The 24,312-nt window shown below is 47.5% G+C and overlaps 1 protein-coding gene across 4 annotated transcripts in view; it reads left to right on the top strand.

Moving 5' to 3' along the window:
• LOC136781699 (uncharacterized) overlaps window positions 1-24,312 on the top strand; it is a 257,477-nt gene that overhangs the window by 221,986 nt on the left and 11,179 nt on the right. For 2 of the 4 annotated variants that reach the window (XR_010823961.1, XR_010823960.1), the window contains one exon: window positions 8,475-9,079. The exons of 1 other annotated variant lie outside the window; for it this stretch is intronic. Coding sequence is in view for 1 of the 3 variants with exons in the window: in XM_066740662.1 (XP_066596759.1) it covers window positions 8,475-8,594 (120 nt within the window). In the remaining 2 variants the exon portion in view is untranslated. Of the gene's footprint in view, window positions 1-8,474; window positions 9,199-24,312 lie in introns of those variants that run through there. One more of the 4 variants, XM_066740662.1, reaches the window with a different exon arrangement.

Genomic DNA, 24,312 nt, shown 5'->3' with positions numbered 1-24,312 from the left:
ATATATATAGTGTACGCACGTAACATGCAATAATCGAATTCGCAAACTGACTGCACACGTTGCAACCTTAGCTCTCCTCAAGGACGCGAGCACAACAGCTGCTCGCGCAAGGACTCCATCGAAGGATCCAGCGAGTTTATCGCTGCGATTATTCGTGGCAGACGCGAATGCCACGCTGTACGCGCCAATGGGCGATTCGCGATACGTAATACGTGCACTGGAACGCATAAAGATCGTATCTGATGCATCTCCGATGAACAACAATTCCAACAGCGATGACGTAACGAAACAAGAAAGAGCAGACACGATAAGCAACAATGTTGCGTATATCTTTGTGGAAAATCTCTTCGGTGGCTCGATTCCTTCCGAGGAACGATAAACTAGTTGTGCGATTTAACCTGCGTTTGCGTTGAAAATTGCATAAAAAACTGCGGAAATATAAATAGAGGGGGGGGGGGGGGGGAGGAAAAATTTGGTGGATCGGTGAAGCGTTGACGGGAAAAAATAGCTCTGGGCCATCTCGCGGACCTCATCCTTCCTCCGTCAGCTGATGAATGGGCCCGAAAGGCCTCCTTACTTATGCGCTGCGTGCCCTCCGCTGCATACATCACTGCCAGCTAACGTTTTTACGGGGTGCAACGCGAGTAAGAATATGATTACGCGTGTTAACATTCCTGGAATATCCTTTCTTCGTCGCGGCCCTGGCACGCAACTTCCACACACCCGTCACTTTTCACAACGCTCTTCGGTCGCTTCGTCAATCGGACCTTTGTCTCGCGACAGTCGATTATCGGATGATGCTCCGTTGCAATGGGATAATAGTTGATGCGTCGGCTCGAGATTTTCCAACCCACGCGAGAATAATATTATATGCTGATTTTGAGAACGGAAATCAGAACTGTGACTAAACGATAACTTTGATCATCATTTTTAAATTCTTTTTTTTTCTAGGGATTTTATATTAAATTTTGAGGAACTTTTTAACGGAATCGAAGCTTCGTCACTTATGCGATGGTTTAATTAAAATATACCTATATAGGCGTAAAAAATTATTGCGATGAATGAATAAAAGTTTTTGGAAGGTTCGAGACACTCGAAAAGAATTTAAAGATTTAAATCAACATCTTAAAGGAAGCTCCCACGTTAAATTTGTCCAGAACAACATATAAAAAACTATATATATATAGTTATACCGGTAACGAGAAAACCCGAATTAAAAACATTTCACCGGATCGCAACGTTTCGGAGCGTACAACACGGTTATACCCGCGCATAATAAAACAAAGCCAGATCCCAGTCGACACCTAGGAGGAAGCTCTTTGACACGTTGCCGAGTGGATTCACCATGGCAAACAGAACGCTCGCATCAGCCTCGTTTTAGTTCGACGCGGTCGTCGACGGGAGGAAAGCGTGGAACGTCGCCGCCGAGACGAGAAAATCGCTTGTCGCGCGATCGGCGATTTAGCACGAGACAAAGGAGGAAGCTGGATGGCAACTCGGCGAAGATCCCAAGTCGCTTGTGGCGAGGGCAATTTCTAAAGGCGTCTGCCACGCAAAGCTGCTGGATCCGCTCTCTCGACCTCGGTCTCTCCGCACGTAGCAAACCGGCGGCAGCTACTCTCGACCTGCGAAAATACAGAGAGGGTGTGGAGGGGGGGGGGAGTGAGAAGGGAGAGATCCTGCTGGCGAAGGTCCTTTGATCCTCGGCACTCGCTGTCGACAAACAGGAACTCTAGCAGCAAACGCAGCCACCGCGCTTTAATACCTCATGCAAATTTCAGGAAAAGGCCACCCCCCCCCCCCCCTCTCCTCCTCCTCCTCCTGGTCCTGCCCATCCCTGCACGACTGTTCCTCGACAGTGATAGCCCGCTATATTGCTTCCCGAACAAATCACTATCCGATTGGTTCGCTCGCTTCATCTCTTTTCCTATCGCTGATCCTCTCTCTCTCTCTCATTATTCTCGCTTGGAATCCAATTGAAAAAAGCCCATGGAATTTTACAATCGTTCCAGCCTCGTTCTTCTAAAACCACGTGTTCTCCCTGCCATATAAATAGACCGTTCATAAATATTTATTTATTTAACGTACTTAGCGAAAAAAAAAAAACACGACGGAGTAGTCGAGTGATAACTGGTACGTGCACGAGTTAATAACTGCGGTACGATGAAATTTAGAGTGTTTCGTGTTATTATTAGAAGTATAAAGTTGATCAAAAGCGAAACTAACGTTGGTCGCATTTTCGATTTATCGCGTCCCTCGTGTCACGCCTTTCGGGACCTCCCCGTAACGATTGTCTTTTGGCCACCATCGACACGATTGCACCTCTCGCTTTATTCGGCCGATATGCATACAATGAAGATAAAACAATACAAAATACCGGATCAAACCTTACGGTCTCCAAACACGTACGAGTGCAAGCATGCTCCATTTTTTCACATTCCTTATCCTTTACCCCTCCATATCCGAGCATTCTCCTTCGAACAACCCACTTTAAACGATTCTACTCTCCACATCCTCGTTGTTTCAACCTTACACTCGGTTCACTCCAAGCGTGAAATACTTTGGAACGTCGCACGTTGAATTGCGCAGCAAGTATAACGTCGTTATTTTGATTCGATACAAATAAACACGTAGGATCGAAATACGGAAAGAAGCGGAGAGCGAACAAATATCGCGAGCGAGCGTTCGCAATTTAACGGTATTATCGACCAGGTTCATTGGCGAAGCTACCCCTGGTTACGAGGTGATAATTCCGTTCATAGGAGCTGCAGACGCGTGTCCCCCGGCGGTTTTGGGGCTTCGTGGTTTGGGAAGTGGCCATCAGGCCAGCGCGGACCGACTATATATATATATACCTATATACATTTGTCTACGTACTCATGCCCCAAAACCATCGATTCCGACCAACGAACCACATAATCCTTGACGGGAGAGAGAGAGGCCGTACACGCGTATGTGTGTGTGTGTGTGAGAGAGAGAGAGAGAGAGTCGTCAATCACGCTACACCAACGCCACACGCGCGCGAGATGGACCAATCGATACCAGTTTAACTGCGAATCCTCCGTCGGTTGGCCGGCTTTTCATAGTTCGTTCCACTCTACCTCCCCCCCCCCCCCCAACCATCCATCCCTCTCATCACCAAGATAAAAAATCGCAGTATCGCAATCCCCTCGTTTTTATCGAGATCCCACAACGAGCTAACTAGACGATCGATGATACACCGGACATGATAAATTTCGATAACCTTCCAGAGGAAACGCGCGTAAAGCTAAAAATACTCGGAGACGCTCGAATAAATTGACAATGGTCGGAGAATGAGTCGCTCTGCCTCGTCCGTAGCCCACATTCTCAACGTCGAGATTCAATTAAATTAGCGAAAAGTTTCCATCGATCGGCCGATCGGATTGACGAATATAAGAAGGGTTTCTGCGGGATGGGACACGGGAGTCGGGGGTCGAGTGGGGGGGGGGGGATGGGGAGCTGGAGGAGAGAGAATAATAGAGAGGAAAAAGAGGAGATAGGAACACAAGGTGGGTGCTGGGTACCACAAGGGCACCAGGGCCACGCCAAGAAAGCATGGAGTCCGTCGCGGCGGTCTGGTGGCTTTTTTACCCGCGAAATGGCCCGAGGAATGTCATCCAATGAGGGTGAAGTAAAGGGAAAACAAGTAAAATAATGATAAAAGGCGGAGCCGGCGGCGTGATTTGATTGGTCGAGATATCGCCGGCGTTCGAGTCGAGCGTCGAAGGAGAGGGGGTTTTTCATCTCCTCTCCGCTCTCCTACTCTCTCCTCTCTCCACGCTCTGCGATCTTTCGTCTCTCTTCCTCTCCCATCCTCCCAGCGCATTCGCATGGCCTCTGCTACACTCTTTCTCGTGAAAGTCTCGCTCTCTGCTGCCTTCTTCTCTCCTCACCAACACACGCGTACACGTTGAGAAAGAGCCACGCTATATGTACAGCGGGAGGTTACTTTATTCTCCCGTCTCCATAGGTCCATGGTCCGCGATCGTGTCCTGACTCTTGTAGAAGCATCACCCCCCCCCCCCCCCCACCTCCCTGAAACACACTCTTTACCACCCATTTCTTCCTCTTCTTCTTTTCCTCCCCTCGTCCATCGCACCACGTTTTTTATGCCTTTACTCCGCTGCGATCCTCCCTCTTTCGCTACGAGTCGGTTCAGACTGCACCTCGAATATCCTATATATATATATATATACCAGGCTAGCAACTTGCCTCGCCACTTGCGTGCACCAGGTACGCTGTACTGTATATATAGTACTCGAGGTTTCCAGCGAGTTCGAGGAGAAAAAGTGTGAAAGGCTCGTTGATATCGTCTTTAGTCGGACGCCAATCCAACAGACATGCTCGTACAGCTTCCTGTTGCAGACTTCCGGTACTAAATATCCATCCGCAACGAGGAGCTTCTGAGAAACGCTTGGAACGAGATCGCGGTGCTTCTTGTACGATATATTGATATTTATCGAATGAAGAGCGATTCGCGTTGATACGAATCATTGATCGTTGACACTTGAAAACTGTCAAGGAAATAACGTCGATCGATAAAACTTTTAAAAAACGGTTTTACTTTCGAAGCTAGAGGATCTTCAAGATTCACGCGTGGAAGTTTGACGTAGTTTCTCGAAGACCCACGCAAGATTCCCGCATCTGTGAAACAAGAGCCATATGCAGGGATCTACGAAGCCAGAAATTATTAGCGAGCGTGACAAGCCGTTGCACGTTCTCGGCCAAGGGGAGGATTTTTCTGCAGAAACATATATATATATATATATATACTGTATTGACTCGTGATACACCATCTGTGCAGAGGAGCCGGCACCCTCGTATTATTGGCGTAATTAATAAGGCAACGCCGCGGTCTGTCCAAATGGGAAGTGGTTAATTCTGGCTTTCATCCCGCTGCGAGCGATACAGACGGATTAAGCAGCGTTTCCGAACCAATGGAAATTGTTTGCCGAAGTCTGATGAACTGCTTGCTGACTATAACTCTGCCGATTGGCCCCTCCAAAACTCTCGGCGATAAATTATCGGCAGCGTCCATTAATTCAATTAGCACGATCCAATGGAACACATAGACCGCTACCAATCTTCGTCCCCGCGTGTGCAGCCAATTATTTAAAACTAAAAACTCAGAGAGAGAGAGAGAGAGAGAGAGAGAACAGCGTTTGTAATTGGTCGTTGTATTTTCCTGTAAAAACTTGGTTGCTAATGATGCCGATTATACATATTATGGTGGGGATAAATCGAACCAGAGACTCTGCAACCGCACGAAGAGTCGACGTGTACGAGAGAGACGAAGGAGTCACACACAGTGCACGACCACGACTTGGTATATATATACAGTGGCGAGAGAGAGAATTAACGCCAGCGAGAATCAAGACGACAATGTGATTCATCAGTTAAATCCGCGTGCATAATCCTTTACAGAGAGAGCGCACCATCTCCCCGTCCACTAGCTCGTGTTAACGCGTTGTGGCTATAGGTGCGGGTAAAAGGGACAGGGGGATTTTGGGGAGGAACGAGAGGGTTGGTTTGGAAGGAGAAGCGGAGAAGGAGGACGGGGGAGCGTTGAACCATCGGGGGAGGGGGTGTGGGACTCTGTCAGCGGGGCTGCGAATTATAATCACAGTTGTGGTCGAAGCTGGAGGGTCGGGGCGCGGAGCGGACGGAGACGTAGGAGGATGATGACGAGGACCAGAAGTCCGCTCTGGGGGATGCTGGAAAAGGGTGTATTTACCCGCCGGCGGTACACACCGCGCGCTGCCTGCTATCCGGACGACGACGGACCTAGATGGAAATCCGCGGTATTCAGAGGCACTGGCCAAGAAAATTGCCTGACAACATTTCGCACGGCCGTCCGAATTGCTCGACCAACACACACACGTGCATGTCTATTGCGGAGCCCCACCTTGGTTGTACGACGAAATTTCTGCCACCCCAACTGTTCTATACCGTGACATATATATATATATAGAGTTTTTCGTTGAAAGATTACCATCCCACTTGTCTCTCTCTCTCTCTCCCTTGGCAACCATAATTTCAACAATCATTGCGTAAGCTCGACGCGCTCTCCTAATACAATTATTATTATCCAAGTCCAGCGAACGATTTAACGCCGTCCCTCGTTAGGACGAAGGAAGAAAGAGCTTTTGCAGCAGAGTCGTTAAATGTATGTACATAAATCATGGCTACTGATATGCATCCTTTTTAGATACAAATGTAAGTAGAAACTAAAAAATACATTTACCGCGCGCTACTCTCGGTAGTTAACGCGATGAAGCCTCTTTGGACTCGGAGTACAAAGCCGTTTCTTCGCTGGCCAAATAAATTTGCATAATCCACGTGAATGGAGGAGAGCTATTGAAAATTGTATACGCTACTGGGTTTCACCGAGAGTTCTGAGAGTGGCATATCCGTTAACGAAGAGAGCGGTACAAAGGCGACGAGGAGCAGCACGACGGCGTGTATAGCGTCCTGCAACGATCGAGTCGAGCCACCGACTCTTCCAGCGGGATAAAAAGCCTCCGAGAGCATTCGCAATGGTTAACCCGTGTTCTAATGACAGCCTCGTGCCGCCAGACGCGCCACTATATATATATATATATATATAGCACATACACCCTGTACCCATCAGCTCGCAAAATAGAAGATCCGACTTGATTGAATCATTGTTAAGCGCGACCGCGTTAACAAGCCGTGAAATTAACTGGGCGATCAGCACGAGGCACGCGATCGCTCATTGGCCCGAGGGTATCGCGTTTGAACCGCGCCTTGTACCGGCCAATCGCTGCAGAGCCGCTGCTCGACGCTCTCCCGTGCGGGGAGCTTGAAAATTTCCCAGATATTCCACATTCCACTTTATATATTCAAAGATGAGACTAACGATATAATACAGGGTGGGGTCAAGTTGCGAGGTCACGACTCGCTCAGAAGCAGCGATGATTCCTTAACGAGATCGGGGCGACCGTTGGATAAACAAACGTGGGTTCAAGGGCGAAGATTCGTCAGCGTCGGATCTGTCGAAGCGTTTGACGTGGAGGGGGTGGCTTCGATGGCATCTTCGTAGGGACAATGTGGTCCGGTGGTGCAGGAGAGTGAACGGTAAGTATATCTTTCGTAGGGTGAACGCGCTGCGTAGAGAGAGGTTGGACATATGGGCGCACCATGTGGTCAGCAGCAGCACACACACACGCGCGTCTCTTCGTGTGTAAACGGACGGGTTTCCGTACGTACCCCTGGTGCACGGCCGCAAGTGGCTCGACCGGGGGGAGGAAGCCGCAGACTCACGGCTTCACCCGAGCTAAACGCTCCACCGCAATTTGTAGCAATTTGTTAAGTAGCCGGCCAGAACATTACCTATATTGAGTTTACTCCCCCGGCCGGATCGGAAGATATACGGCCCACGACCAGATTTATCGCCCCTGGACCGAACGGATATCTTGCAGTTACGGTCCGACCCGGAGAACTCTTGGAACCCACCGAAACCGAGACCTTGCGAACGATACTCTTGCCAAGTGGAGATTCGTCCATCAAGGACGAGCTGACGCTCGTCAAATTCGCTTTGATACGCGCAAAAACCAGATACAAATTGACGGACCTCTACCAAGCAAAAACCAGTTGGGGGAAGATGCGGATAACCGTGATTGAACCAGTATAACTCGTTGTTCGATCCGAGCTGCGGTTGCTTTAATTTTGCAAGACTTTTTAGGGATCGAAGCGAAATTTGATTTAATCGTCGTCGAGCCGAGCTCGTTATACTCGATGAATTTTGTTGAATTTTCATCGAAGGAGGTTTTGCGCCGGTGAATCTCTGTCATTTTCTATACCGAACGTGCAAGTCGAATATAAACAACTGTAAGGGGGGGGGGGGGGGGGGGGGGTTCGCATGACTCGCGTAGATTTTGAAAAAGAAAAAATATAAAGAGAAGAGAAAAAATGCTTTTGTCACGAAGGAAGATTTGAGAATAAAGCGAAACGACTGTTGGTCTTCGCGAATGCTTTTAGTCGATGAGTTTACTTCCCCATATCCCGCTTCGTTTTCGTCTCATCCCGTACCTATGGCACAGCTATCCTTGCCTAACCCACCACAGTTCTCTCATCCATATGTAGCAGTCGCCTGCTATTAATGACAGGGGGAACCAACGAGTAGGAGACATGTCGGATTCTTTATACCAGAGTATCTCTCTTTTTCGCTGCTTCTCTACTCCGCTGCTTCTCGCTCTCCTTCAATTTCTCGAATAACCCTCCTGTGTCCGTTTTATCGTTCCCCTTCCATTATCTGATAAATATAATGGAATTCTTATTCGTCATTCGGCCACGGTCGTTGCACGAGCGCTCGCTTTCTCTCGGTAAACCGCGACCCACGAAAATCGGACCAGTGTGCTCGATACAAAAGAACCTCGTATTCCTCAACTATGAAGCACTTTATCTCCAGCTCTTTCCTCGCTCTGTTTCAGATAACCCGCGGGAGGCCCCGTACGTGTCGCTGGCCAGAGCGAAGGAGAAGAAAGAGGATGCAGAGCCTGGAGAACGCGAACGATCTCCGTATGGGCCGAGGAGAGCGTGGAATCGCGTGAATGAGATTCCCCGATGAAACGGACGCTGAAGAGAACATTCGAAATCGATGAGGAATGAAGCCATTAATTATGGACCGTGTGGCAGGTTCGGAGTAGATTAGCGTGGAAAGTGGAGAACCCAGTGAAACGCTCGCAGAGAGAGACGAGGTGTGGACCTCCCGTATGACGCGTTTGTCATTCAGGAGAGATTTCAGGAGACGAGTCGCGGGAGCTTTGACGAAGAGCGAAGTATGGATAACGTTTCTCACGGATCCTCTAATTTCTCGGTGCTCCGGAGGCCAGCGGTGCGCGTACGCGGAGGCGAGAAACACTTGAATACGGCCGGCTTCCTTTGTGGCCGTTCTGGGGGCATATGTCAGAATTAGTCACAATGTGCGAGAGTGAGAGGGGGAGATTACGGGACACACAGTGTCGTGGAAGAGGAAGAGGAGGGATGAAAGCAAAACGTCCTCGTCTCTTCAGCCACCCAGACACTTTTCATCGCTGTAAGTATACTTGATGAAGAGGCAGTGATCGGTTAACCTTTTAAACACGCGCGATGACGGATTCTACCTGCAGCTCGGTGGCAGTTCCACCGAGCCACCGACAATAACCTGTGAAAGAGCGACTGTGGGGGAACTGGTCCGAGGACTCGGTTACGCCGTACACGCGTTGTACATCTTAAATGGTGCCATCCGTCGACATCAGCTACGCTCCTCTCTTCGCCACTTTTGGAGGATTTCCCTCCCCAAAACGCCGAAGCAATTTTTAATATAATTGTCAGAGGAGCGGTCGTCGAACGATAATCCATTTTTATTCGAGGTCCCAACGAATGACTTTCACGCTCTTTCAGAATTGCAACATCTGTCTTGATGTCTTATGCTGAGAATGATACGAGAATATATATGACTGAGTGAATTCTAGTGTTGGGTTTTCATAAATAAAATTGTGTTTTAGGGAATGCAATTGAGTCTAAGGTAAATTTTAAGTAAAGAAACAATTTCTTTTTCAAGGTTTCTCATCCTCTAGATGATATCTATATATACACGACTCTTGGTTGTACGTTATAATTGTTTCAAAGATTCACAGTCCGATTCGACCATCAGAGTCAACGAAGGACAAGCACAGTTTTTTCTTCTCCCATGCAGCGAAGGTATCGCCTATGCAGCGTTTCATTTAAAGGGTATTTTTCGAGAGGTTGACAATAGCGGCTGGCATAAGGTACCATTAGCAGCTAAGTAGGAACGATTCGATTCGTCCTCGTTGAAAATGGTCCCAGTGCGGCAGTTAGTCCTGTGTAAATTGTCCCTCTGTCTCCCTCGTTCTCGTCCTCGACGCAGGATGGAATCGACTGTACGAATTACACATACACACACACACACACACGAGACGATGACAGGGGTATAAACGTAAACCGCGCGTTTACGTACATATATATATATACAGGCTGTATCTTCAGGCTGGTCCGACCTGGCCTTGCCCCGTGCCTCGGGGCTAGACAAGGACACCGAATCAAGATTCGAACATGTGGCATCATTTGTTACGCGCAAAGTGGGGTTCCACGCTGGTCCCGGCTCCACGGGTTATCCAAGCTCGTTTAAACGCGCCCACATACGCGGAAAGCCAAAGGCGTAAAGGAAGGAAAAATCGCTGAAGCGTGTAAACGATTGGAGCGTCGCGCGTCGTGGGGCGTTCGATCGAGAAGACGGGCCAAGGGAGGAGAGCGCATAAATTATTCCGACGGAATGACGAGCGAAGGGAGCAAAGTGCAGAAAGGAAAATGAAACGTTTCGTTGAAACAGTCTTGAGACTCGAGATCCGATGAAAGGGGATCTTCGTCGTTTTACAGTCCGCTGCCCCTGGAACCCTCGAAAATCGTTGGATATTTCGCACTGGGCGGAAATACCACTGGCAAAATAAATTTCAACGCCGATTCCAGTTGAGGAGGGGGAGGGGGGGGTGGAACAGGTGTCGCGCGGTGAATCATCGTTATTTCGTAAGAAAATAAATATCCTCTCGTACCTTCCACGTTGTGATCGATAAATCCAGAGGTCGGAAGCTGAAAAGTGGGTGGTTAGAGGGGTGAGGGGGGATGAGATATTAGGCAAAAGCGCGTGGCACGGTGGGGCTGGCCAGGCTTCGTTCCTGTGGACATATGGTCAACCCGGGCAGAGCTGGTTGTGACAAAAAAGTGCTACGAAACGGCGACAGAAGTTGGGAGTGTCGGTGGACAATATATCAGGGCTTAAACTGTCCCGTCGTAGCGAGCATGTCCTACAGCATCGCGCTCCTTCCTGCACCCTGCCTTTGGCTGCTCTCCGACACTGGCTTCGACCCCCGTTCCACCGCAGTCCACGCTACGCGTCGTATGGCACATCGCGTTCAACAGGAGGGGGGGGGGGGGTGCCATTAGTTAATAGCTCCTCTACGATCGAGCCGAGCTAATACGCCTCGCTCGAGGGAAGAACGATCCAAAGCGTCTAACCAAACGCGGTTTCCAATCTGTTACGTTTTTACCCACCGACGACTCCACGCGATGAATTTACAGATTTACGGAGAAAAACCAGCCTCTCCCCCTCCTCCACCCAAATCAATGTACCGTTTCTTTTTTATCTCACCCCATAAATCCCTCTCCCCTAACTCGAACAAGTGAAACATGAATTATCGAGCCACTCGGATGAAACCATGATCGACCGTAATTCTTTGATCCAACTGTATATATATATATATATATATCGTTTTATAAATGCACGCTATATAGATTTTGTTTTAATATTTCAGTATACGAATCAGGAGCCGTGGAATTGCAAACGAGAAAAGTGAGCATTGTAATTGCAAAGGAGAAAAGTGTGTAGTGTAATTTGAGATGGTAGCCAGGGAAGATTTCAAAGGTCGACGATTATAAGAAGAGAGCGATCCGAGTTATACGCTGTATTTGCTCTACACAAGTATACTATATATATATATATATATACATCTGTACGGTATAACGCGTAAAAGCAAAGCTAATCAGTAGCGAGTCCACTCGGCGTCTAGCATCCACGTGCAGGAAACTCGTTACACATTCAAGGCGAGAGGACGGATTATCATATCGAATCCCCTTTGACGAGGACACTCGATCCTCGACGAAGGACTCGAAATATAAAACTTGAGGAGTCCTGGTGGCATCCGTCCCCGTCGCCGCTCGCGCTTCAGCTACCAGCAACTGCGACGAGGACTCGCGGCAAACGGGGAAAGCTCGGCCCCCGACGCGCAATGAATAAAAACGTTTGAAGTATCGCTAGGTGCAAATTAACGCATAATCGTCAAACGTAATGAGGCCGACGTAACTCAACTCGGATGCTCGCGCTCGCTTGTGCGTGCGCATACTCCGAACCCTCAAGAACCTCTCCCCCCCCCCCCCTTCAATGTCCGCGCTTTCTCGACCCTTCGCGACGAGGAGCGCCGGAAAACTTTGATTATTTTTATAATAACTTTGCTCTCCCCCCCCCCCCCCCTCCACCCTCTTACGCTCTGTCGCGACCTCGCTAGTCGAAAGTGACTCCACCCCCTCCTTTCCTCATAGCACTTCTCCACGACGCTCGTGTCTCGAATTTAACGTCCCTCGACGTGTGACTCTCTCGTCTTTTCTAATTGGCCGCAACGTCCCGAAACTCTGGTAAAATTCATAGATATCTTGGGCCCGTATACTGCAGTACCTTATTTATGAATTTTTTCCGAGTTTCGGGATGCTGCGACCAATTAGCTATACCTAATTAGCTGCAGCGTCCCGAAACTCGGAAAAACTTAAATAATATTTTGGGCCCATATACCGCAGTAGTTATCTAATTGGCCACAGCGCCCCGAAATACGGAAAAATTTCAAAAACATCTTGGGCCCGTTCACCTCAATAGCTACAAGTACCACGACACTACACACCTTGCCGAATGGTTCGCGATCATGCAAATGCACGACACACGCGATAAGAGCGAAGGAGGTGCGTAAACACGGATCGGCTTAATTCGCGATTAAGGAGCAGGGCCACGTTTCGACGGATTAATGATGTCACGTGTGTATACGACGTCGAACGTGACGCTCGGGTTATCGGAACCGACGATGCGGAAGAATGGTAGGTGGTGGGCCTTGTCGTGGAGGCGCGCGGCTATTTTCCAAAGGTCGTGGGCGCGTCGTTTCCACGGTGCTTATATATATATATATATAGTAGAAGGCACGCCGCGACAACCCTTGCACCGTCCTGCTGGATCACGCGGGATCAATTAATTCGGCGTATCTCGCTGGCTGCCGGAGTCAGCATTGTCGACGTTTTCCATCGCGATCTCGCCACGTGCCACCGAGTGACTCCCGGCGTCATCGTCGGTCCCCCTCCCTCCTATATATATATATATATATATGCGTGGTGGAGACCCTTTTGCACGCACGCCCACCTAAAGAACCCCGAAACAGAAATGCCCAACGCAAACAACAGGAGCCATGGCAGAAAGAGCATTTATTTCTCTCCCCCCCCCCCCCCTCCTGAGCGACTAAACAACGTCCGTTTGTCCCTTTGACTTTTCATTGCTCTCTGTTTTCTCCTAGGGGCGTTCCTCTCTCACGCGCTCCCGACGTTTTATTGCCCGGAAATTAATGAGATCGCACAACGATACGCGGCTGATATGCCCATCCCGAGTCCTTGCGATAAAACGCTTCGCCCTGATTTCATTAGGATATCCGGAAATTCAGCGTGCGTGCTCCGTTGTCCCTCGATCAAATCTCGTTTCGAGAATCGACTCGTTCGATCGTCGTTTTACGATTTTGTCGCGCGTTTGTACGTACTTGGTAAGTATAAATGTATCATATATATATGTGTGTGTGTGTGAGGAACGTTGAAGAAACGGTTGGCAAAATTTCGTCGAAGCACGTAACGCTCGGCCTGGGAATCGGGAAAGTCGCACTGAGGAACAGGTCCTGGTGAGTTCTTCAGGGACAGACGCATAAGAAACTGGCATAATCTTCCAGATCTTTTTCGCCAATTTCGAGGAACCATGCTGCAGAAACCGGTAACACCCCGCGTACACCTTCCGAGGGTTCGTTGACCCGAGGCACCGATGGACGATCAATCTTCCAAATCTCACGATGAGTACTTTGCAATCGCGAGTTCCCGAGCTTTTGCTTCGTTGCTCCTTAATTTCGGAAAATACGAGAAATAAATCACTCGGCGTTGCACGATGTGGCCGTAGTTTGGCAAGTTTCTGAATGATCGTTCGGAGTGAAAATTATAAGGAGAAACCTGGAGTGAGTCTTGAGAGGGATTTTCTACGTGTCGATTGATTTCGGCGAGGACGCTGAGCGATGACAAATCGGCGAGTGAAAATTGTGTGGAAAGTTGGCTAAAAGAGCTGACTGCTACCATAGTTGAAATGTATATATATATATATATATATATATATATATATATATAGTTGTGTACATCTGGCGCTTTGGGAAAACCACAAAGAATTTTCGAGAAGGTGGAAGAGGCAGAGGGCGAGAAAGAGAGAGAGAGGGGGGGGGGGGGAGGGGGGAAGAGAGAGAGAGAGATAGGCGTGGCTGATGGATGAAGATCGATGTCGTATACGCGCCACGATCCGCAGCATCGCATCTCCTCCCTTCTGATATTTGCCGGTGTCACCCCACTTGGCTACCTTCGTATCGTTACACCTCATATCCTTTTTAGACTTAATATCCTGCGACACGTGCGGGGATCCCGCACCAACACCTCAGACACGCGTCAGGTGCTTCCTGAGGAAAGAAAGTCAGCTTCTTAAGCTTTTACACGAATTTGGCAAAATGTATTATTCCTGTATTATTAACAGTGAAATGAAAAATCTGTAATAATTTCAATTCGCTTTTGTCTTCTTTTATATATATCAGACTATTCGACAAATCAGGTCATTTGTATCTTCCCTCTCGACCAGACAACCGAACAATATTTCAACATTCTTCAGGCTCAACAACAAAAAGAACTGGTTTTCTTCGGGACGTGTCAAGGCCAGTTTGCATTATCGCAGCTTTTTAAAATGTATAATATCTATATACATATATATATATATATATATAATACTATTTTAGTCTTTCAAGAAATCGTAGGAATAACATCGGAATATACAACAACAAAAAACTGCATTTTCGTTGAAATTTTGCTCCAAACACCAGGCAACGTAAGGAAAAACCTACAGGAATTTTGAGTGGATTCCAGATTACGTATGGAATGGCAAAAGCGTCGAAAACGAAATGGTGGAAATCTATTTTCGCTCGGGATAAATATCGAATTTCAGTTATGACAGATATATCGGTGAGATCTATCTTCGAACAATTGTGCTCTATCATGCGTCATCAATCAGATTGCCAGTGGGATTATTTTGCGCGAACAATCGGCTAGCGAAGGCTGCCTCGCCCGCCTCTCGGTTAGGAGCGAAACGGACGATGAGTGCGCGTGGACGATGTTTACGGGAATCCCTGATCCGGTGGGATCCAGCAGGATCGACGGAGGATCCCCGCGTTTAGGCCAGTCAGCCTGTCAAAAAGCGATTATTGATGATGCACGTTGATGGCCATTGAGACGGACTGACCGCGGCCTTTTGCTGCCAGCACTCGCTAACGCGAATATAATGCTCGCCTCTCTCTCTCTCTCTCGGACCCAAAAGGGCTCCCAACAATACAATTTTCATTCTCGACCGAAGGGTAGACTCTTCCCATGATCACCACCCTCTATAGCTCCTGCCCTCTTTCTTCATCATCTTCTTCTTTTTCCTCCTCCATACATTATCAAGATTTCATACCACTGTATAACAATCACGAAACATACAATAAAATATTACTCGAAATCATCGCACGTTTCGTTATTAGTTTCACTCGGCTAGACAAACTTTCCAGCGTTTTTTTCCAAGTATTATCGTGATTTTCCAAGTTTTCCAGGAGGGGGGAGAGCACGGCACGATTGTCAACGCTCCAGTCCAGTTTGGTGTCGCCATCCTGCAAATGGCTCGAGGGTAATGGCGTGTGCCGTTCGAAAGCCCTCCGTCACGGACGATTTTGCCGCGCGACGGCATTATTTATCACTTTCTACGGGAGTTTTGAGACTCCGCTTCCTCAGTCGACTGTCGCTGGTTGCGTGGCTGCCCTGGCGAACGAAGCGAGGCAGAAAAAAGGGAAGGAACGATAGATGTTTATCTGTATCGTATACTATAGCGTGCTTAAAGGTCAGGGAGCATTAGCATAAGAATATTCCAATTGGACCCTCTATAAATTTATGTACTGAATTAACTGGTGCAATGTGCTGGAATTCAATTACGGGAGCCTTCGCGTGTCTTTAATAGCTCGTTACGCGATGAAGCATCAATTTTTCCCTCTTCCTCGCTCTCGATCGCTGTACACGCGCGTTACATCGGCGAAAATCCTTCCGTTGCGATACAACGGTGGATCCACGCAATAATCATAATGGCCGAGTACCCTCTTCGACTATCAATATTGCGTCGAGCAAACAGCGCAGCGAACCAAACGTCGATCTGTTTGAAAAAGACCAACGATACGACAAACGATACTTTTACAAAAGTGCACGTGTGTTTGCCAAAGGCCTGTCATGCTACACCCCAATTTCATTGAAAATAAATGTAGCATTGCGCAACCTCGCACACGCATGTTTAAAGGATTTTAAGAGGATGTATCGCAAATAAAACGATGCAACGTCGAAACACTCGCTGGATTTTAATTAACAACGTCGATATAATTCAGCGAGAATCAGGATATATATATATATATATATATATATTCGTACAAAGGAGGATAAAAATAAAAAGAGCGAGTGGTTAAAAGCGTGTCGTTCTGGAAGCGCTGCTGCGGATGATCCTATTGAATTCTGGCGAGTGGCTCGTGTGTAAATAGAGGAGAACCGACGGCGTGCGATTCACCACGCGTGTATATATATATATATATATGGGTGTATACGTAGCGCGAGAGATCGGGTTTGCGTTTCGGTATCTATCCGTTCGCTAGTACAGTCAGTGTCGCCTGAGAGAGAGAGAGAGAGAGAGACGGACCAAGTGACCCGTTGCGCAAATCCTGAAGGAGAGTTCTCGCAACGGGGATCATGGAGGCTCCTGGCACGTGACGCGCGTGTTTGCTGGGTACACAAGCCTCGGTGTTTGGTACACACGGTCCTGGAAGGCACAATGCTCGATGGGTTACTAAAACAGCGACGCGATGCCGGCATAAGCGATATTCGTGTCAGCATAAAGGTCCCCTAAAGCCACGCTAAAAGAACAACCTCCCCCCTCCGATCTGACTCTTGCTTGCTTATTCTTATATATATGGTTCTATGCCCCTTTTTCCAAAACCGCTGGATCCTTTTTTCTTCGGTCCATACAAAACCAACAGCCTCGCCTTGTTTTTAGTCAATCAACCGGTCACGAGTGCGTACTTCGTCCTTGTGATGCGTGTGCGCGAATAACGAGCGTCGGTAGCACAATTCCAACCCTGCTTTCATATACTGCTAATCAAACCTCGACTCGGTACCAATTATTATAATTGGTCAAAGTTTTATCTTGAACCGAAAAAGAATTGAGCGAGCTTATATAGAGTGAATTGTACGGATTGAGATGTAGGAGAGTTTTTGATCGGTTCGACCAGAGGGCAGCTCCCACGGAGATCGTTCGTCGAGTCGGTAGATCCTCTTCAAGGTCGAAAGATGCACTCTTCAGGGTTGTACGGTCGAGTTCGAGAAGAAATTTTTTTATCTCGTGCACAAGTTTGTTTCCAAAGACCTGGGTCTATTTACGATAATCTATATAATAGAATTACGAGTAAAGGTGAAAAAGTCTAGGGGAGCCCTTTTTATCCGTATCGATCGCGAAAGAGATGAACCCTTTTGCGTCGGAGCATGACGGAATAAGCGCGCGAACGCTTATTCGGCTTCGGTGTGAAAGTCCAGCTGAAAAAAATGTGGGGGCCAACGAGGCAGAAGCCGACAATCGTCCTCGCCAGGATTTCGATCTAAACGACCGTTGGCTAATGTCGTCCAGGACGAAAGGTCCTGCAGCCGGTCCATGCACCGGCAACAGTCGCATTAGCCACAGGACGACCTTACAATGGACCCCTCTGTTTTTCACGCTTGATCGCCGTGCCTGGTGGGGGTACCACAAGCACACACCCATAACCCCCTCTTTACTTCGTTACGTCCATCACACCGAATTTCTCAATCTCTCTCGAGTTTCCATCCATTCGATCGATCACGATTTTCCTAAGATTCTATATTTATCGATACGAGACAGAACCTCCAATAAGATCAAAATACAGATTTAACGTCGGGAAATCGCCGAATGGAGTTTAGCCGAGCTTTCGGAGGAAAATCGTGGGTTGGGAAATGGGAAAAAAGAGGTAAAACAATTTGAATGGTTTCTGCTGGCTGGTTAGCACAGTCGAAAGCATCGAGTATAGTAAAGGCTGATTTTACACTGTCGGTGTCACGCTAAATCTCCGGCGCATTGTTCGCACCCCCTCTCAGCGATTTTCCATTGGCACCCTTTGCTCCAGCCAGCCAGCCCCTCCCCCCCCCCCCTTATCCTCCACCCTACGACTCATCCCCGATTTTCACCCTTCGTGATCGCCGCGCAACCAATACGTCCAATCGAGTCTTCCAATGTGTGTATTTTCATCGGGCTCCGAGTTAGATTTTTCAAAATACGATCGACCCTGTCTTCCTTCTATTAGGTGAAAATTTTCATTCGCAGCAACGCTGAACCAGTGCAGTTCTCCACCGCGCAATCAATATGTCCAATCGAGTCTTCCCATGTGTGTATTATTTTTACCGAGCTTCGAGCTAGATTTTTCAAAATGCCTTGTCTTTCTTTTATGAAAATTTTCATTCGCAGCACCGCTGAACCGGTCCAGTTCTCCAACTCAGTTGGAATACTTCGCTCTGACCTTTGACCCGTAGAACCGGAGGACTATCATTTCTTACGACAATTCCCTGAGATTACGTTTCACGGAGCATAGCTCATATCTCAGATACGCCTAACGAACACTCCGCTGAGTGGCCTGATTCACGAAGATGCGATTAATAATTAAGATCCTCGCGCAGGGAACCGTCCAAAAAGCCGCGGGCTCTCTTCTCTGGTGCAGGAAGAGGAACACGGGGAGGGTAATGGCAATTTACGCGTCCCGCGAGACCAGATAACTTCATATCTGCCCTGTAATCATTTATTCTCTCAATGGGAATGATATTGCCAAATTGAATTAGATAAGCAGAGCCATACATCTTCGGCGCGTACGTGCCCACGTACATACAAAAATCCATTGCGATATGTACTCTTACTTTCGCTCGGGAAAATATCCTTCGTAATATTGATTAACCGGACTCGTTATGAGAATACTTTATTATCACCGCAAATCTTTTATCTCTATGACTAATGCTGTAAGAATAGTTTTATCGATATTATAACGCAGTAATTTAATAATAGAATAAATCTTATCATCGATTAATAAATGCATCAATGTAATTTTAAAATTCATTACATTTGTTTTTATTCGATAATAATTATTATTGTTATTTGATTCCTTTTATTTCAATGTGTGGAGCTTTTGTCTATAATAAAATATCTATTGATAATCGTCGAGTTTTAATTGTTCGAAAGGTCTTTTCTACGAGGAAAAAATAGATTTGCACGCGTGGCATGGATATAATAATGAAAATCCTTACATCAAGGTGTCTCTCGGATGGAATCGGTCGATGGAAATAAATGACTGACTGACTGCTGCCTAGAGGAAATCACACCCCGGTAAATTGACCCTCCATCGTTAAATACCTCCCTTTGACATTCTCGATCGGGGTAAGAGCGCCACGCTGTATAGGGGCAGGATAGGGTCCTTCATAATGGACCACGTGGTATTGGAGAGAAAATCGAATGGACCCGTGAACTCATCGGAAGGTTTCCGCATCGAAAGATTCCCATTCACGCTGTCCATCACTCGCCTACGATTCTTGGCGTGGATCAGCAAAATTTGTCATCTGGTAACTCATACCTCATCCCCCTATTATTATATATAATATATATATGTGTGTATTATCCATCGATACAAACACGTTCTTTTCAGTCGTACACAACAAACAAGAGAAAATTTTACACGAAAACTTTAAAACGAGAAGAATTAACGTAAAAAACTATACAATACTTGCACAGGTTCTCCGTTAAGCAGCTAAGCGTGCGTGCTAAAAAATAGATGTTTATGTTGAAGTTTACGTCAGAGGACAAAGCGAATGAAAAATAAATGTGTACAGGGAGAGAGGAGAGGATAAGTGTGCGGAATACGCGAATGTTGGTCAGGGTTGCATGGCCAGGCTGAGAGAGCGAGAGCAGTGTTTTGTTACCAGCGTGCGATCCACGCCACGTGGCTGAGATTAATGTGTTTTGATTTTTAGACTTTGTATTATACCAGTAGTAAGCCTTTCGTGCATTGTGCTTCTCCCGTACGCACACACCCCTATTTTAGTGCCACTCGGCGTAATAGGGTCTGCTAAATAGGTCATGGAATATGTATAAATATAGACATATACCCCCTTTCTTTGGTATTTATTTATCAAAATGTACAGAAAAAGGATAGAAATATTTATTCGTACCCCTGAGAAAAGATCTCGAGCGAATAATATGGTCCAGATTCTGTTCTCCATAGGATATTATCGAACGTCGAAGAACTCCTCGCACAATCGGTGCAATCAGCGATGGAAAGAACCACGCTGGAGCTGCAACGTGTTACCGAGAGAGAGAAAGATAATCGCAGTATCGTTATTGAGAAGCGGAGGTCTTGGCGACTGCAGCAGCAGCGCCTTTCAATTTATCTCTGATTTTGAACGTTTCAATTTAATTGACGGTACTCGAGCGAGGTTGAAGAGTAGGGAGTTCGGGCCGATTAATTCCTTTGTCGCCTATCCACCACTGAAATAACAAACCTCTTGGCCGGACGGGAGTCGAGAGGATACAAGGATGATAAAATCACGAGGGTCCAAGGGAACGCGGAATAAAAAGGGGAACGGGAAGCAAAAGAGAGAGAGAGAGAGAGAGAGAGAGGAGTTTGCGAACCACGAGCAGCCCTTCCTTCATTTTCCCGTATCGGTGAGGTTGGCGGGGAAGATGAAGACCGAAGTGGAGGGGGGGGGGAGGGGGTAGAGGAATTGCAATTAAAAGTATCTGGCACAATCTTCGTTAAACTTCTTCTCTTCGCTCCACGTTGGCGAGGAGAAAGCATTATTAAAACGTGCCGTCGGCTTCAACCGTTACATCGCCTTCACCCCCTCCCTCCATCCCTCCACCAACTCCCCCTGTTTAGCCAGCGGTTCCCCATCTCCTTTGCATGGACGCAATGCCTCTTTCAACGACTCGAGAGTCGCGATCATCGTGTGGTGTACGTTCCAAACTCGCGACTCCCTCGCAATAGTCGAACTACTTGTGTATATTTCTTCCTCGTGGAAGGGGGGGGGGGGGATACTTTACACCAAAACTGCACGTCATTGCAGGTATAACAATTTTAGAGGAAAAATTGAAACACTCGCGTGGCCAGCAGCTGTATATTTGCTTTGTAACGCAAATATTAAACTCGATCGCGCAACATTTAAATTCCGTCTAAGGCGGGGGATTCAAATGAAAGCGTATAAAACTGGAGAAAAGATTAGTCGAAAGGAGAGAAATTATATGGAAGCGGCGAGTGGAGGGAGCCGAGCGAGGAGAGCAAGGCACTTTGGCAAAAGTAAACTTTTTAACATCGCATTACAGCGGTAGCATAGATATTCTTTGCTTAATTCTAATAAGTACTTGGTAAAATTTCGAATATCGTGGAATGCAAATGAGAGGGTAGGGAGGGGGGGGGGGGAGTCGCGATTATTCCCGGGGCTTTCCAGGTAGGCAAATGGGCGAAACGTCACGATGGAAGCCCGGTTTATCGAGAATTTTGAGAATGGTAATGCGGAAGAAGAGAGATAGAGTTTTAGGGCTGCGAGATAGGGAGAAGGAGGCGGGCTGGCCGGAGAGCGGCAGTCTAAGAGTGGGTTGATAAGGAAAGGAAGGTGGTGACAGGAGGAAAAGGATAGGGGTTTGGTGGCCTGGCAAAGTCGAAGGGGTAAGAAAGGGAGAAGTTCTCGGGGTCTCTCAAAGTAATCCTGCTACCGGAGGTCGGAGGAGAATATAGGATGAAAATACCTGGAGTTAGAGAGGTCTTACTCGCTCGTCCGCCCCACCCTCCTCTTCAACCTCCCCATCCTATATATATATATATATATATATATACCTCCTCTAGCTCCCGGTACGGACGCCCCAAATAAGACAGAAGTCATCATATAATTCCTCGGCTAATACTCGCTCTCTAAGACTTCTACCGCAGTCTCCTATCTTCCCTACCGCACCCTCGCCACCTCCAACATCCCCCAGACACTCTTCAGCCTTTCTTTTCAACTTCTCTCTCTTTCTCTCTCTCTCTCTCTCTCTCTCTCTCTCTATCGTCGGTCGGGATCAGAAAAATTAGAATATTTCCCGATTCTTATCGATAACACTTTTAACCTCCAGAATAAACACAAACGATGCTCGTTGCGGGATATAACGACGATAAGAGAAAAATTCGATTACGTCACCGCAATATGACTGCGTCTGTATACCGACTCGACGATGTTTTACAAAGCCGCTGATACAAACAAGGAACGAAAGGAGAAAAAAGCGAATGTTTGTAAAGGGGTGGCACTGCGCGCGGCCGTTTGGTCCCAGGGGGATCGAAAGAGGAAGGAAGAATTCCGTCACGATCTCGTCTACGCTAGCTTTGTCCCTGGCTTTGATTTCTTCTCTTCCGTTGCTCTCCGTGACTGAACCAGAGAGAGAGAGAGAGAGAGAGAGAATGGTTGGTTCTTGGCTGCTTCGGGAAGAGAGAGGCATCGGGAGAGTGAGCGATATTTACATGCGATTTGCATACTAGTTGATCCCTATTGCTTCCATCTCCAACGACCCAAGGGCGGCAGACCTATACCCGGCGAACCCTCCGTCACGGCTCGTCCTCGCCCTCGTCCTCTTCCTCCTCTCGTTTCACGATTCCACCAGAGTCTCTGCTTCAATATTCTCTCTCTTCCCCCTTCGTTCGCAAAGCAAAGGCTACAAAACACGTATCTCTCTCCGCGCGGATTCGCACGTTCTCCACGAGACGCGTAAGCGAAACCCTTAACATTAAACCGAATCCGAGCCGACCTCGAGGATCGACGTTCCTCGAATCCTCTTGCTCGTTATCGCGCGCCTTAATGAAGTGTCCTACTCTCTCTCACTCCGTATACCAGCTCCCTCCTCTCCGGACCGTGTGGCTGCACGGTTTCGACTCTGCGACGATCCTCACCCCCCCCCCCCCTCCTACACCCAACACCTATCTATATCTACCAGTCTGATTACCGCGTGCACTTGACATCCGACAAACTCTGCTCGGCTTCTTCTCCCATCCACGCAACCTTAACAGCAATCCTTCCTCGTCATCCGAGACACGGACGATAGAAATTCAGTAACAATATTTTTAAATCTGGAAGTCTTCGGGGTTTGAACCGAGTTACCAAAGGTGTATATATATATATATATATATATATTTATATAATCAGAAGCGGTATATAAATGCGAGCGGTTTAATTGCGGATAGCCTGCTTTGCGCTGAGCTTTTAGTGGCTGATGGACGAGAGGGGGGGGGGGGGGGGGGGAAAGTTGCAGAGTTCCCTGCTTTCCTATCTCGAAACCAAATGGAGAAATCGAATTAACGGAGATAATCAAGGTAGCTGTGCAAAGTGGAGCCAGGGTCTCTGTCGATTCGAATGTTTCTTTTTTTTTTTTAAACGTTTCGAGGAATCATTGCGAGCGAAAAAGCAGTGACGGTGGATATTTAAGGAACAAACGAAGCTTCTTAATGGGAAATCTTTTGTTCGCTGTGGAAAAAGAGAGGGAGTGGACGCGAAGGAACCGATTTTTGCTCGAGCAAGTTGGTAGGGTCCACATCCGATTGATATCTGAAGCTTGTGCCACGTGAGTTCCCCAGGCACGACGTCTAATTAACTCCGTGACTGGCTGACCCGTGACCCATGCTTTCTTTCCTCGGCTCGCATGGCGCCTGTGTGCCTGCTCGTTAGTATGCGTGTGTCTACTTCTCGCACACCTTTAACACAGTCCGGACTCCACAACGTGGATAGAGACATCATCGTGCCGACGTTCCGAACCACCTCAACCTTGCCTCGTCCCCGCACCAGAAGATCGTTCCCGTTAAATCCAATTAGACCGAGATCGAATCACCCAGAAATTTTCAGTCTCTTCCACTACTCTTTCCATGGAAATACTTTGCAAAATTCCTTAATTCCTGCGTGACCTTGAAGATTTAAGAAAAACACTGGAGGACGAGACTTCTTCGTGGTTTTTATCCAGAAGCACAAGGGTTCTCGTCGAAATACAAGGACCATTGAGAATATTCCGAAAAAGTTTGCTATATATACGGGTCTATGCGTCGATCAGATTTGGCGATGGGGATCGACGTAGCGTGCGATGCTCGCGGTGTTTCGTTAATTAAAACGAACGAACGGTTTAATTTTATGCGACTGCCGGACTGGCCTAACCTGTGCACAGCTTTCCCACTGCACATACCATCCCAACTGTGCACACTCATCGCTCGTTCCTGCGACAAATCATTATGCCGCCCTGATTTTCATCCAATCATCGTCAGCATCATCATC

The sequence above is a fragment of the Prorops nasuta genome, unplaced genomic scaffold (genome assembly GCF_024137725.1).
Source record: "Prorops nasuta isolate Cenicafe-Biocafe unplaced genomic scaffold, Cenicafe_Pnas_1.2 PNAS00024, whole genome shotgun sequence".
In the NCBI taxonomy this organism is placed as follows: domain Eukaryota; kingdom Metazoa; phylum Arthropoda; class Insecta; order Hymenoptera; family Bethylidae; genus Prorops; species Prorops nasuta.
This window is presented reverse-complemented; position numbering and strand designations above follow the sequence as displayed.